This window comes from Euwallacea similis, chromosome 10 (genome assembly GCF_039881205.1).
Source record: "Euwallacea similis isolate ESF13 chromosome 10, ESF131.1, whole genome shotgun sequence".
NCBI lineage: Eukaryota > Metazoa > Arthropoda > Insecta > Coleoptera > Curculionidae > Euwallacea > Euwallacea similis.
The window spans coordinates 5,502,539-5,516,963 of record NC_089618.1 but is presented as its reverse complement, the minus strand read 5'-3'; the positions used below and the strand labels follow the sequence as shown (position 1 = coordinate 5,516,963).

Sequence of the window (14,425 nt, the reverse complement as noted above, 5' to 3'; positions counted from 1 at the left end):
TTAAGGATATTTTATCAATAATAATTTCCTTAAAATATGCAAAAAAATATTTCTTAAAAATAAAAAAATTGTTGAGTTGGCGTTTTCTTATTCCCCCCTTCCCCCTTCATTCCACAAACAACACATTAAAAATAAACGCAGAAAGTAATAAAACTATATTCATAAATACAAGTGACAGCAAATAGTACAAATACACTACATCCCTAGTTATGAATCAAAATTCGTCTTGAATGCTCTTTTTATTCTTTCTACCCCTCTTATTCTTGATATTAGACAAGATTTCATAGGCTTGCTGTATCTCCATGAACCTCTCCTGCGCCTCCCTTTGCCTTTCTGGAACCTTCACCTTATCGGGATGATTCTCCCTACTCAGGGCCCTCCATCTGGCCGTGATTTCCTGCTGACTGGCCGTAGGACTGACGCCTAGGACTTTATAAGCATTTTGCTCCCCTTGCGGATCCGACAGATCGATGACTTGTTTCCAAATCTCGTACCATCCGTGGTGCTGTGCGTACAGATAAATGTCATACAAGGATTGCTTGAAATCGGTCCACCAGGAGCTAGTGAAGAAGTGATGAATTGCCTCGTGTACAGGTATTTCTTCTCCGTTGGAGTCAGTGATTTTGCCATTGAAGTAAATGTAGGAGCTCCACAGACTAACGTAGAGGAAGACGCAGCAGGCCACAACTATCGCTCTCTTCCAGAGAGGCCTAAAATCGTTTTGAATTACAATAAGACCCTCATGGATTTAAATAAGACTCACGATTTTTTCTTAGGAGAACGTCTCCACTCCTTGGAAAAGGTGTCGAAAGCTATTGCTGCAGAGAACATCACCAGACTCAACCAAACGCTCTCGTCGTAAATGTACCATCTGGATATGTAGGTGATGTAAGAAACTGCGATGGTCAACCAAGGCTTACCCTGCTCTTTCCCAATATTACCCACCACCCACACTCCTACACAAAATCAATTAATATACAGCTACATCATCGAACATTCCCAATCAGACCTAAAGCCACAGCAAGAGGAATTAACCAGTGGAAGTAAGTATTCCAATTAACTCCCCAAACTTCGTCTTGAGGAATGGCCAACAGAACCAACTGACCCCACAAATAGCCCACCATAACAGCAGAAATGAAGCGGCTCGAGGAAAAAGGAGGCTAAAACATTCAAATGATCTAAATAGTCAAATTATCGCGAAAGGAAATGAATACCTTCTTATTGCGCCTCATTTTGTCCATCATTTCGTGCAAAAAACGGGGATCGTTGTTGCATTCCCTCACGTAGCGGGGGATTTTGGTGACGTCTGCAAGCCATCCCAGACCGTAACCCCCCAGGGTGCTCCATGTTAAGAAAGCGTGAGCGTCTCTGTCCAGGTAGAACAAGTGCAGACCTGGAAGGATTGTTAGTAACGAAATCAGAAACGATTTTCAAAATGGCGGGGGTTATAGTCATGGACTCTCATCGGGTCGTGTCGATAAGATTTAAAGAGGTGTCAGACATATTTTAAAACAAATCACAGTCGCCTATCACTTTGTGATACTTTGAACATTTTGCGTGTTTGGTCCGGATTTCTTTATGATTTTTTTTGTATTTTTTGGTGTTTTTCATGGCAAATAATGGTGTGAATGACCTTCGGACTTAGGGGGATGTGATATTTCGCCAGAAAGTTCTGCTTGGAAAAACTGAGACCATTATGTGAGGGAGACTGAAAACGTATTATTTAAGGCCACTTAAGATATCCATCTGACATTAGTAGAAGTTATTCAGTAAACCAGAGCTGCTTCAGGATACGTTCTAATTGTTCCCAGTGCTCTCAAAACGTGAGTGTATAGATATATTTTTTTCATTTAACCGTAATTACTTTTTTAATAAATATCATCTCACCAAAGATTCCTCCAAAAAGCCACAGTATGTAGGCCAAAATGAGGCTCTTCTTTGAGGCCACATCTGCATCCGTCGGTTGTTGGTCCAGTGGGGTTTGAAAAACCACATTTTTCTCTCCACTTTTCGGCGCTGCTTGCTTAATTTTTTGGTCTATATCAAGAATTTTGAAATTAACCTAAAGCCACAACTTTAAATAACTCGTGTTATGGTGTTATCAAGCTTGGGCCAATGCAGTTGCACTTACCTAGCCTGCATTTATTGGTACCATTTTCGAAGGGATTAGGGGCGACGTCAGCATTTTGAGCGCAAGATTGAATACCGAACAAATTACCGATCGCGCAAAAGAAATTTTTTGTCATCGATGATGAGCTGGGTAAATGTTCAAATTTCGTACCTTTGGGGCCATTCTGGCGATTTCTCACCCGATTTGTATCCATCATCGAAATATTTTTCGTCACTTTGGCTGCACTGTAAAATTTCACTCACACACATGGCATTTTTTCGACGAATGCATGCAAAACAATAGATCCTCGCTACACATTGTTCCAAGATAAAACGGACGATAACAAAGTTATGTCGCATACGCTTAAGCAGGTAATTTTGCGTTGTGTTACGCGGAAACCACCATGATGATTGCAGAAAAGACGAAATGGCCTTCTAACATTTTTGGGGTAATTCCGGGACGGTTTACGTTGAGTGAAAATTCGGACGGTACTGCCAAGGTTTCGAAGTCAAAACCCTGGCTGAAGAAATGGTAAAGTGGGCCACGATGGTTCGTTTACAGTTAGGTGGGTTCTGTTGGTTGGTGGACAGCGGCGTCTTACGCTGGGATGGTACCGACTGCACTAGTTTTTTTTGCTAAGGTTTGCAATTTTTTATAAAGAAGGCAAACTTTGGCTTTTCACCAAACTTTCGTAGTTTCGTATTAGTCTTTTTGACTCTTTTTAACTTATTAAGTTGGAATAAGGTATAATGTGGCCACATTTTGCCTTTGGTGCATGCAGACCCGCGCAGAGAAAGTGCCCATGGCAGCCGCAAAATTCGTACTAATACTAATTATATCGTTAAATCAATGTGCTACCTTTATAGGGCCAAGCAGTAATTTGTAATTTATTGGAGCTTAATGCTTTCTAATAGGACTTAATCCGAACCTCACAGTAACTGCATATCTGGTTGCCTACTCGCTCGAATCAGGGGTAATGAATATTCAATACTCGGGTCTTCTCGTCTATGTTCGTTGAATAATGCGATAATCGAAATTCGAAACGCCCGCCTCCTGCAACCAGACTGTTTTATCGGGATTTTAAAGTTCGGTTGGCTCAGGCGAAGTTGGAAAAATCGTGTTCTTAAAAATGAAACCCCAAGGCGTTAAAATTAAATCTTTATTTAACAAATTCTTACTTTTACACCCACATATTGAAATATTACAAATAAGCAGTTTGGGGTAATAGTCATCAGTGGAAAGCTTGATCCTTTCACGTTACTCACATTTAGACGAAAATCGAAACTAAAACGCAACAACATTTAGCGTGTGAAAATTGGCATACAAATATGTAAATAGTTCGAAACAAAGCGCTCGTTTCTCCCTTAAATATATTGCTTCAAGTAAGATAGAGTTTTTGTTAATGTAATAATAATAACTAGTCTAACCTATAACACAGTGGTTCAATGATATAGCTGAAGACACATGTTTATGCAAGGTGTCCCACGCTCAATGGTGCATTAGACGTTTTTCGAGAATCATTGAGAAAAAACATAGAATGTGAAACTGCTCGCAGAATTTTGAGGAACATAAAAAAATCAATAATATATAGGGTGTCCCATTTAAATATTTGGTACTTCTTCCCGGCGGTTCTCTCAAAAAATCATTAACAGTTCTTCAAGGTTTCAGGAAAACGTATCACATTCCATCGAGTGTGGGACACCCTGTATGCACGAAAAAGCTCTCTTAGTTTGGCAGTCAAAACGAATTAAAAACTTACGCCCTGTTGGAAGTGAAATGAAGCCGAGTGAAATTCTTCGAAAGCTTCACAACCTTGCTATGATCACTTTAATGGGGGAGTAAATTCGTTTCCAGTTACAAAAATGAAATAAATAAATCTAGATAATAATTATTATGAGTGAGCATATTTTTTGTGGTAAACTAGGGCTGGCACTCACAGGGTTTTCACCCCGAAGATAACTGAAGAAAAATAACAAAACTAAGCACACATTTAGTTGTTACAGCAAGACTTTGACGAGCTGGAAGGTGGTTTTCGATCCACCATCACTCGGTCCATGTTATCGCCAGGTTCGCGGCCCGCAGTTTTGTCTAGAATAGCCTCTGCTAAGTCCCTAAACGCCCTGTCTATATTCATGTTTGACTTGGCTGAGGTCTCCATGAATCTTATACTGTGTTCTTTGGCGATCTAAGTGTAGAAATTTCAGTTAAAAGAAATATTTTTATTGGGGTTAAGAAACATTACCAATTCCCCTCGTTCTTTGCTCACAGTTCTCTTGTCCTCCACATCACATTTGTTGCCTAGGATCATTTTCTCTACATCCTCATTGGCATGCTACAAATGGTATTTTACCATGAAAAACACACTTTAAAATAAATGATCAATTAACACCTTTTTAATAGCATTTTTGTTTTCAACTTACTGCTCTTGGGCAATTCAGACCAATCACTCTATGCAAGATTCACATTCCCATTTTAAAAGGTCAATGAGTCATAATTGAAACTGTCTCTGACTTTACAGTACCCCAACTATGATAGAGTTCTCACTTGAACCTCAATCAAAATTAATTGCTCAAAATTCCAAGTATAATTTCTTTAGTCACAGATTATTTACAGAGTGATCACAGATTAAATTAAGAGCTCTAAGCCAAAAACACTAAGAACAATTTCAACTTTACCTCATTTATGTTTCTCAGCCATTTTACTATGTTCTCAAAGCTCTTTTCATTTGTTATGTCATAAACCAGCATTATGCCCATGGCACCTCTGTAATAGGAGGTGGTGATTGTGTGAAACCTCTCCTGCCCCGCTGTGTCCCATATTTGCAGCTTGATCTTCTTGCCTCTAAGTTCTATGGTTTTAATTTTGAAGTCTATACCTGAAACCCACCAGAAAAGGACCTTTTAGCTACCCTTCGGGTGGATGATTCATGGCTTTCCAAACCTTTGAGAGGAGGGTGTAGGACAAGGATTGAGTTAAGTTTGTGGTTTTTATCACATCATTAAGAATTGGACTTTGAGTATGCTTACTCAATGACGCGAAAACTTATTGAATATACGATAAATAATTAATGAAAATGCCTATCTTAAGGACTTACCTATAGTAGATATAAAAGTGGTCGTGAAGGCGTCATCACTGAATCTGAACAAAATGCAAGTTTTGCCTACGCCGGAGTCGCCGATCAGCAGCAATTTGAACAATAAATCGTAGGTTTTCTTAGCCATTTTTTAACTTTAAAAAGTTAATAATAAATTAGTATTTTTGTCTATTTGACTTTGACACCTAAAAATAACGTCAACCTTACGCCTTGGCAACATTGCCGGTGCCATTGTTTCAAATTAAAGTCAAATGTTTTCTATAAAATTCAGTCATTTAATAAAAATGTTTGAATTTCGTTTTAACAATAAATCAAAGGAAATACCAGAATAATCGATTTTTATATTTTTCTAGATGTTTGAATAGATTATAAATAAACTTAAATGTCGGTAAAATTTAAGCGAAATCTGACCAACTATGGTGAAATGGTTGATCTGGCAATTGAAGCAATTGCAGAGGAGCCAGATATTGTAACGTTGCCAAGTCGTATTATGATGAGAGGGAACGTTGTTATTTATATTTGTAACAAAACAATTTTGCATTTTCATTTTGTAGTTTTAAAATAAAATCCGAACATTTTTCTTAATTGTAAAAATTTCGTTACTAAAAAAATATCCATTCTGTTCGTTTTTATTTGACACTCCAAGGCTACACACTTAGTGGAAAATGTTTTATACAGTATCCAACAAAATGAAGTGTCTTTTCCTTTCCTCAACATTAGTTTTTTTTTAACCCTAAACGAGAATTAAAATCTACAAAAAAAACTTATATTTTTCTTTTAATTAAGTGAAAAAGCATCAATCTAGTAACGTCGCATTGTGTAATTTTTGGGGTTGGTTTCTCGGCTAATGTTTACTTGTTACGCATACTTTTCCACAGAGAGCGCCACGAGAAATTTCCTTAATTTTTTTCTTATATATTTGAATAAATACCTCTCAATTAAAGCTCTTATTTGGCTCATATTTAAGTTAAGGAAGATATTTTTATTTAACTGGAGGGTAGAGTTTACAATTTCATAACATCGCACTGAAAGCAAGGTTTGGGGTTAACTTTCTGATTAGTGATAAATAACTACGCCTACTCTTTGGCAGAGGGCGCCACATGAAACTTTTTTAATTTTTTGTATGTTTAAAAACGGTTCAAAAATTGCAAATCATTAAACTACTGAAACTGGCACTATTATTACTCCTTTATTAAAAATCGGAATCTTCATTCGTCCGAAAGAACATCACGAAAAAGTATGAAAAATACTAAATTAATTAAAGTCTCTAATGTCTTTCAATTGTTCGCTGTACTCCTTGTACAGACGTTGCCAGGGCAATTTCGTCTTGATCACGCCTAAAATTTCGGTTAGCAGCTTTCTGCGTGACAATCCCTGCAAAACCCGAAAACCTTTATCACAACTCTTGGCAATAACCTTCACTATATAATTTACCATAATGTCGCTATCTAGTCGCATTTTCTTGACGTTCCTATGCGTGGGACCTAACAAATCGTCTAAGATTTGCTTCAGGCGGCACTCGGGACCTAAAATTTCCTTAAAAATTACACTGCCAATGAATTTCTAAAGTTTGTAAACCTTTATCAAGAAGATGGTGCACTTGGGCGAACAACCAATGGCGGTACTCCGTTGGGCTTTTCAGCACATTAGTAGCAGCTATTTGTGACTCAAGGAAACTCAAAGTGACTCCCGATGGAAGGGTGGAGGCAGTGGGGCGGTACGAGGACATCACTTGTTGCAGGGAGGCCAGAGGCAAGTTGGCGGGTACTTTTCGCACCATGGAGGCGGCTGCGCGACAAACTGGATCCAGGGGATTGGAAAGCTGGACCCAAGTTTGAAGTTCTAAGCTGTAGGAGTAGGCTCTGCCGTCATTTAGGGTGAGAATCGGTTGGTTTGAGGTGGTTAGAGAGCAGCCGCTGACGATTGCTGGAAAAGGGGCATTTTAGTAAAATTGAACCAAGACATTAGAGAGGAAGAGATACAATTGTCGGTGAGTAGGCTGCGTACGGAAACTCGATTGAGAATGCTTTTGGTAGCGATTAAGTCCCAGAGGTAAACGAGACCTGTTTTGGTCAGTACAAGCAGGAAACCGGACTGAGAGAGACTCATGCAGCTTACGACGTCATCTATGAGGAGCGCAGGAGACAGTCTTGCTCCTAGACAGAATAACGATCCTCTCAATAATTCAAGTTGTCACCGTCTGATTTCTCCAGAAAATGACTCCAAACACTTCATAAATTAAAGCTTACCAGTATTAATGTCATAAATATTAATAGAGAGATCCTCACAACAGGCCACCACACACTTTCTATTTGAAGCCATAGTCCTTATTGGCGACCCCAAAAAAGTCTCCCATATGGGCTCTTTCTTTTCTGATGCCTTACAGACTTCAATTCGAGATAGAGATGCATTGTTTGATAACTTATGGCAATTGTTACTGATCTGCAAACCACAATTTTACATTTTCTTTAGAACAATTTTCGAAGAAATTTTACTTGGATTTTCAAGTTTCCGGCGTCCTTTGTGACCATAGGAGCTGAGCTGAGCTTAATAGGGTCAAGAATGCTAATGAATTTTGTCAACGGCTCGTCCCCAGGTACATCAATACACATTAATTGATTGATTTCAGTACCTGGTGGTTTTGAGATCACAGACTGAGTCCCCAGAACTTTTTGTCTGTAATATGCTAGAGTTAATGTGTGGATTTATAAAGGATTCTGCAGTGAATTACATCACAGGTTTTGGCTGGGGGGTGGCAGTGGTCACTAGTTGAACCTGAGCTTCAGTTCGATTCTCCACCACTATTTGACTTTTGCTGGGAGATGATTTGCTAAAGGCATCAGGTTGGCTTAGGTATTGATTGGTCGAGTCTGAGCTGGCCCTATTAAAAGCTATATAGCTGAAATTAGTTTTAATTCATTTGACTTACGCTAGACTATCATTTGAGGCAGTGGAGTTGGGAATTGTTGTGAGCAGCATAGGTGTAATCCTGCGCTTTCCTGAAGAGAGCCTGGTTTCCACTTGTTTGTTTACAGTCATCATCACATTCTGGTTTAATCTGCTCGTATCATAGCATACCTCCTGTGCCTTGGGGGGCTCTCTAATTTCTGGAGGTTCCACACTTATAGCTTCAGTTTTCTTATTCATCTCCTCAATGGCACACAACAGCTCAGGGTCTTCAACAATTTGAGAGCTACTGATGTTTAAGCTCCAGCTACTCTGCAAGGATTTGTGATACACCCGCTCATAAAGGGCATTCTTTTCTTCCATTGTGAGGGGCACTCCCATCTCAGCTTCCTTGAACATGACACAGGCCACGGTTCCATCCCAGGAACAGGCAAGAAGAAAGTCTCCTTGATGGCTCCAAGAAATATCCAGGACGCTGTCATCAAACAGTTCCTTAATTACTACAAGGGGGCGCTTAAGTGAGGTCAGCCACACACTTATTGAACGGTCTCTTGAACCTATGGCACAGCAGCAGAACTGAGGAGCTTTTTTGGGGCTGTCTGCATCAGGTTTTTTTAATATGTTTGAGTTGAATCGCTGGGAAGTTTTATTTAAAGTGATTTTCAATTGATTATTTTTTGACATACCACACAAGTAACAGCCTTTCGATGGCCAACAAAGTCCTTGTCCTGCTTCCAGCCTTCTCTCTCAATGATTTGGGCAGTGGGGCCCCCTCCATTCATTGCGTGTGCAGACACAAGGTACTGGCCATCAGGGGACCAAGAGCACCGTAAAACATGAGTGGTTCCCGAACATTCTACAAAAGGGTCAGTGACAATTTCTTGCTGGACCCAATCTGAAGTGCGCCAGATTCTCAGAGTTTTGTCATCTGATTGGCTGGCGAGATATTTCCCTACAGGGTCCCAAGTCACACCCTGGAATAAAGTAAATGCACATAATAAAGAGGTTGGTTTAAGAGAACAAATTTACCTTAACCATACCAGTGTGGTTTTTTAATAGAGCAATTCTTTCTGGAAATTTAAGGGCGTTCCATATGATTACACTATTGTCAACACTACTGGATGCTAACCTATGCAGGGAATTTAATACTTGTTTTATTAAGAAAAAATCAATAGTAATACACCTTTTGTATATTCACATTACAATTAATTAACAAATTGTGTGTACTTGCCATCCATCATGGGGCGCCCAAGCCAAATCCAGCACATCCCCATTATGTGAATTCAAAGTATGAACACACTTCCAAGTCTCGATATTCACTTTACTGCTTCCAAAAATTGAAGAGCTGCCCTCACTGGTTAACCTCCATATCATTACCAGTTTGTCATCACTACCAGATGCTAAATAGTGGCCATTATTGCTCCATCTCACCACATTTACGCAGGCTACAATTATAGGTTGTTAAATAATATAAAAATCATTTTTCAGAGTTATCACCTAAGTGGTTGTCCATTTGACATAGCATCTTTGCCACCTTGGGGTCGTCCTCTGCGTCTTCATTGATGACTGGGCTGATGTTCCAAATAACAATACGCCCGCCGGAACCCCCTTGACCTCCAGTGGCGAATCGGTTACCTTTTGGGTGGACATCCACTGAGAATATTGGTTTGTTATCTGAAGTTTTGGAGTTTAGATGTGTATAAGGTCTTCCTGAGCGATTAATTACCTTCATGATTGAGCCAGGCGGGTTTAAAAAAGATCATTCTGTAGGATACCCCACTTAAGAAGTTTGAAAAGCATGAAAATAACGCATAAAAACAACTGAAAATGAATAGAGATAACTTAAAGGAAAATGAAGAATTTGTTTTTCATAAAATTATAGTCGCTTTAAGACAAATTTACATTTAAATTGATGAAAAATAATAAAAACACTGAACAATTTGTTCACCCCAAGTGTTAACAAAACAATAAGGTTATTATTAGTGTCGCTGTCAAAGTCAATAGGTTTAATTTTAAGGGATATTCTTGGTAAAGCTTTGTAGTTGTATTGTCAATGCCACATAAAGTTGATTTAGTGTAATGTAATGTGATAAAATTTTCATTCATTAACAGTATTTTTAATAATTTACAAAATTTCAAATATTCATGAAATTTACCAAATTTTAATGAATTAAAATTAATTGAACTTCAAGATTATTTTCATGATTAATTAATGTAAAAAAGCATCCAATATACACTCGGAATTGCGGTAGAAACACTACTAGCGGCAGTGCTATAGTTTCATGAGCCTACTTAATATACTTGATGTGATATTTTTCATGACGTCACAAATGTCATTCATTTTTCAACCAATAGGAGCGTGTGACGTCACCGCTGTCAACCTATATTTACAAATTGGGTGTTCAATTAATTAATTTATTGGAGATAATGTTTTTAATTTATCATTTTCCCTGTTTTCTTGTTTATAAATGTAACTGTTAAGTTCTCTTTGGCAAAATTCGCCCTTTGTTGAGTGTCTGAGGGTTACTTAGACGTTTCCCAAAAGCCGGCAATGAATGCTGCAAATTGTGCAACAGCTGTACCATCCTACTTCTAGTTAATTCTAGTAATAATCGTGTTCATTATTTAGTTTTGGATCTTAAAGTGATTGCCTGAGAGGTCTTGTGATCTTGGAAACGACAGGTATATGTTCCAGCCACTAGTGACAGTTAGGACATTATGTTATGTTTCCATAAATTTCCAAAAATGAGCAATGTCCCAAAATCCTAGTGTAAAATGACAAAAACGCTTTCTACTTATTCCTTTTATTATTTAACAGCATGTCCCATTGGAACACTCAGATACCTGTCAATGTGATGAGGCAGCAGGGCCTTGGGAATTACTCTCAACAAAGAAAACACTTCCAAGACATATCAAATCATGACAATAACTGTTGCCGAGATGTTAAGATAGACTTAGGTTTGAGCCTGGAAGAGAATGGGTTTTTCCAGGGACTGAAACAGATGTATCAAATGTGTATGTTTGTGCTGATGAATAATAGTTGATTTTGAATTATTTATTTTTTGCAGTAAAGCACAGTCCTCCAGTGGTGTCTAAGCTGGAAAACTTCTTGAATACCAGTACAAATCCCTACATATTATTCCTGAAGCTCCTATTCAATTGCCCCGACTTCTACAGCATAAAAAGCAAATCTTTACCCATGTTTTTGATTGAGGAGTTTAGGAGGTTTGCCCACAAATACAGGTCCAACATAAGCTCTTTACTTACTCCTGAACTGAAAGTTGACGCCTTCAAAATTGTGGTCAAACAGAACACACAGTCTGTGATTAAGCTTATAGTAGAAGTATTTGAAATGGCTGTGGATAGAGAGGCATTTTTAAGCAGCATTCACTGCCTGATCTCTAAGAAGCAGTACAAAGAGGCTTGCCAATATTCAGCTTTGTTAGGTTTGCAAAATGAGTTTTCAATAGATGATTTCCTGGTCCCTTTAGTGGTGCAAGACAAACTGCGCAATGTTGATGATTTTCTACACTCCAGCCCAAAACATCAAACAGAGTTGGTGCAATTTTTAGACTCTGTGCTCAGCAATGCCTCAGTGAGGGATACAATGGGGGAATACATTGAGTTAGTAGTTGTGAAGTTGCAACAGCTGCAGTAGTTAGATACTGGTGATTTTTAGGAACAGGGGCATTCCTGAGGTTAAGTACGACAAAATCCATGTAAAGCCATGGAAACGGCTCGTTACAAGGATGGTTAAAATGTTCAAAGTGTCTAGCGATTTGACTCCAAATTTGAATGAGAAGCGGAACGAAGGGGCGTTGAAGTTTTTGTTGCATAAGAGATTTATTGATAACAGTTTTGGTAATTTTAATTTTTGTTTTACCTTTATTTTATTATTTATTTTTGTCATGGATATAGGGAATGAAAGCTGGAAAGAAATGGCTCAAGAAGCAGTAACAGATAATGCAAATTTGCAGCGGGAATTAGTGATAGGGGTGGCCCAGTATGGAGAGGTAGCAGAGGCTCTCAGATGGGCGCATTTCTACAACGTTGACAAAAAAGAGTGGCCCTATAGTGTGCAGATGTTTGAGGAGAACAAGTAAGGTTTTGTTTTCTGCCCTTTAAATTTATTATTATTGGTCCTTATTTTGGAAAGGCTATCTGATTCATTGACGCCACTCCTCTCCAATGATCACTGGGATGAATCGGCAGGTACTAAAACAACTGACTATCACTCCTATCCTTTGTCACTTGACACAATAAATCTTGTGGACACTCCCATTGCGTTTGAAGTTCTTTTGTCTTCAGGCCTTGAGGTAAGTTTTTAGGGCATTTCAAGTTAGTCTTGGAATGTTCTGTCGAATTTCTAAGGCTAACAAGAATCTGTTTAATAGGATGTGGAAGTAGTGGGCATTGATTGCGAATGGAAACCGAGCTTTGGAGGACAACCCAGTGAGTTGGCTTTAATGCAAATTGCCACCCATCGGGGAGTATTCATTATTGATATCGTGGTTCTGGGACCTGCGGCTCCTCATTTATGGCAAGAACTGGGAAAACACCTCTTCAATAATTCGGATATATTAAAATTAGGTTTTTACATTTTCTTTTTGCAAAAACCAATTAGTGAACTTTAAATTGCGCAGGTTTTGGACTCTCCAGCGACATCCATATGATCAGGCAAGCTTTGCCTAATTTGAATTTTGACACCAAGCAATTGGGGTTCCTAGATTTGTGCTCTTTATGGAAACACATGGATAAATATCCCAAGCTGCGACTGCCGTTTGAGGTGAAAAAGGGCGGTCCCAGTCTTAGCGGTTTGGTGCAGCAGTGTTTGGGGAAATCTTTGGACAAATCGGAGCAGTTTTCTAATTGGGAAAAGCGCCCCTTGAGGGAGTCCCAAGTATATTATGCCGCACTGGACTCTTATTGTCTCTTAGAGGTCTATGACGTCCTTAAAACTTGTTTTGAAACAGCCGATTGCCCCTTCGATGACATTTGCTACAGCTTAATCCAGCACGATGGTTCTCTTAAAAAGAAGCCCAAGAAGAATCCGCACAGGAGGAAACCAGAAGAGCCAATTCTGCAGCCTCCAAGTCCGCACTTACTTCCCGTTCAAGTATACATTTACATTTGTTTATAAAACCAAATTAATGCGAGTTGTTTTAAGGCTCACGAAGTGAAGTTTGTGTGTGATACGATGCTGCAGGGCCTGGGCAAAAATCTACGCAGCTGCGGCATTGATACGGCCATATTGGAGAGTCAGCAGGAGCATAAAGACTGCGTCAAGTACGCCATGGACGAGAGGCGCTATATTCTGACCAGGAAAGGCACTTTTAAGATGGTAACTATTATTTCCCTTTATTTCTGGGTCCAAGGAGTTTTTCTCAGCTCAACGGTTATGTCCCTGCGGGCCATTGCCTGAACGTAGTTTCCGAACATAAAGACGAACAACTACAAGAGGTTCTCAACTACTACAAAATTACAGTCACAAAAGAGCATGTGTTTAGTAGGTGTATGGTGAGCCTCATGTTATATCAGATCATTAACTTCATATATAATGCTTATTTTTTTAGATTTGCAACAGCAATAACTTCGCCAAAATCCAGAAAAATACAATGTTAACGCTGTACGACAAGACTGCAGCTCCCAAATATGGCCCTTCTAATTCTGAAGACGAAGATGATGACTTTACTGGCGTCTCCTGCGATGAAGGCTATGATAATGACGACTGTTTTGGGTATTCTCAAGCCTCGTCACACTTAACCCCCAAAGTCTCTTATTCAAATAACAAAAAATGGGAATTAGGTGAGGCATTGATAAACTTCATGACGATTGGCAAATGAATTTGTTAATTATTTAGATAGCAAGATCGACGTGAATCTGCGGTTAACCCGTTTGGGGGCGCGGATCCAGTTTGATTCCCTACCATTATCGGTTATTAATAACTACGAGTTTTTCTACGTTTGCGAAGAATGCGGGAAAGTCTATTACGATGGTTCTCATCTAGAGCGGGTGCTGCGTGGTAGGCTGCAGGGAATTGTGCAATAAAGGAAATTTTCTATTATTTGACTTAACGTAGGAATAATTGTTGACTTATTGAATATAATTTTTGATGGGAGTTGCTTGTTTGACTTTTAGTAAAGTCGTCATTCTTTATTGCCATAAATGTTATTTTGGATAATCGTGATGGACCTTTTTCTGAACACTTAGTGATTTGCAATTTGAATAAATTATTACTATTTTTATTTCCACAGCAAGATATCAATTTGGATTATTACGAATCATTTTACAAATCTGTTTTAAACCTTTCTGCC

At 38.8% G+C, this 14,425-nt stretch overlaps 4 protein-coding genes across 4 annotated transcripts; 1 reads left to right on the top strand and 3 right to left on the bottom strand.

Annotated features, from left to right (window-relative positions):
- Positions 1 to 142: 142 nt before the first annotated feature.
- Positions 143 to 2,640, bottom strand: wus (TM2 and DnaJ domain-containing protein wurst). The gene is made up of 6 exons (XM_066393866.1): positions 2,132 to 2,640; positions 1,888 to 2,037; positions 1,215 to 1,393; positions 1,010 to 1,160; positions 764 to 956; positions 143 to 710 (listed from the first exon to the last, which is right to left on the bottom strand). Exons 1-6 carry the CDS (start codon positions 2,325 to 2,327, stop codon positions 215 to 217), a joined length of 1,365 nt encoding a protein of 454 aa, XP_066249963.1. The 5' UTR covers positions 2,328 to 2,640; the 3' UTR covers positions 143 to 214.
- Positions 2,641 to 3,255: 615 nt separating this feature from the next.
- Positions 3,256 to 5,403, bottom strand: Rab10 (RAS oncogene family member Rab10). Its single transcript, XM_066393886.1, has 4 exons — positions 5,205 to 5,403; positions 4,786 to 4,985; positions 4,353 to 4,442; positions 3,256 to 4,295 (listed from the first exon to the last, which is right to left on the bottom strand). Exons 1-4 carry the CDS (start codon positions 5,329 to 5,331, stop codon positions 4,101 to 4,103), a joined length of 612 nt encoding a protein of 203 aa, XP_066249983.1. The 5' UTR covers positions 5,332 to 5,403; the 3' UTR covers positions 3,256 to 4,100.
- A 1,000-nt stretch (positions 5,404 to 6,403) lies between these two features.
- Positions 6,404 to 10,062, bottom strand: Hira (histone cell cycle regulator-like protein). The gene is made up of 13 exons (XM_066393836.1): positions 9,838 to 10,062; positions 9,609 to 9,785; positions 9,343 to 9,556; positions 9,141 to 9,240; positions 8,798 to 9,085; positions 8,134 to 8,747; positions 7,936 to 8,085; positions 7,700 to 7,880; positions 7,454 to 7,646; positions 7,187 to 7,360; positions 6,783 to 7,130; positions 6,639 to 6,730; positions 6,404 to 6,578 (listed from the first exon to the last, which is right to left on the bottom strand). Exons 1-13 carry the CDS (start codon positions 9,872 to 9,874, stop codon positions 6,459 to 6,461), a joined length of 2,688 nt encoding a protein of 895 aa, XP_066249933.1. The 5' UTR covers positions 9,875 to 10,062; the 3' UTR covers positions 6,404 to 6,458.
- A 790-nt stretch (positions 10,063 to 10,852) lies between these two features.
- On the top strand, positions 10,853 to 14,229 carry LOC136411316 (exonuclease mut-7 homolog). Its single transcript, XM_066393838.1, has 11 exons — positions 10,853 to 11,126; positions 11,180 to 11,735; positions 11,791 to 11,972; positions 12,030 to 12,210; positions 12,268 to 12,427; positions 12,506 to 12,701; positions 12,755 to 13,227; positions 13,279 to 13,452; positions 13,500 to 13,628; positions 13,685 to 13,916; positions 13,972 to 14,229. The coding sequence occupies exons 1-11, from the start codon at positions 10,931 to 10,933 to the stop codon at positions 14,157 to 14,159; spliced, it is 2,667 nt and encodes an 888-aa protein (XP_066249935.1). The 5' UTR covers positions 10,853 to 10,930; the 3' UTR covers positions 14,160 to 14,229.
- The last annotated feature ends 196 nt before the right edge of the window (positions 14,230 to 14,425 follow it).

Coding starts and splice junctions, on each gene's coding strand:
- LOC136411316 (XM_066393838.1), top strand. CDS start 10,931: ATGTCCCATTGGAACACTCAGATACCTGTCAATGTGATGAGGCAGCAG. Junction 11,127..11,179: donor GAAACAGATGTATCAAATGT/GTATGTTTGTGC, acceptor TATTTTTTGCAG/TAAAGCACAGTCCTCCAGTG. Junction 13,453..13,499: donor GGAAAGGCACTTTTAAGATG/GTAACTATTATT, acceptor AGTTTTTCTCAG/CTCAACGGTTATGTCCCTGC.
- wus (XM_066393866.1), bottom strand. CDS start 2,327: ATGATGGATACAAATCGGGTGAGAAATCGCCAGAATGGCCCCAAAGGT. Junction 2,038..2,131: donor TACCAATAAATGCAGGCTAG/GTAAGTGCAACT, acceptor TTCTTGATATAG/ACCAAAAAATTAAGCAAGCA. Junction 1,161..1,214: donor AAATGAGGCGCAATAAGAAG/GTATTCATTTCC, acceptor TGAATGTTTTAG/CCTCCTTTTTCCTCGAGCCG.
- Rab10 (XM_066393886.1), bottom strand. CDS start 5,331: ATGGCTAAGAAAACCTACGATTTATTGTTCAAATTGCTGCTGATCGGC. Junction 4,986..5,204: donor CACTTTTATATCTACTATAG/GTAAGTCCTTAA, acceptor GGTGGGTTTCAG/GTATAGACTTCAAAATTAAA. Junction 4,443..4,785: donor GGCTGAGAAACATAAATGAG/GTAAAGTTGAAA, acceptor TACCATTTGTAG/CATGCCAATGAGGATGTAGA.
- Hira (XM_066393836.1), bottom strand. CDS start 9,874: ATGATCTTTTTTAAACCCGCCTGGCTCAATCATGAAG. Junction 7,361..7,453: donor TATTTATGACATTAATACTG/GTAAGCTTTAAT, acceptor TATTCTGTCTAG/GAGCAAGACTGTCTCCTGCG. Junction 6,579..6,638: donor GACTAGATAGCGACATTATG/GTAAATTATATA, acceptor CGGGTTTTGCAG/GGATTGTCACGCAGAAAGCT.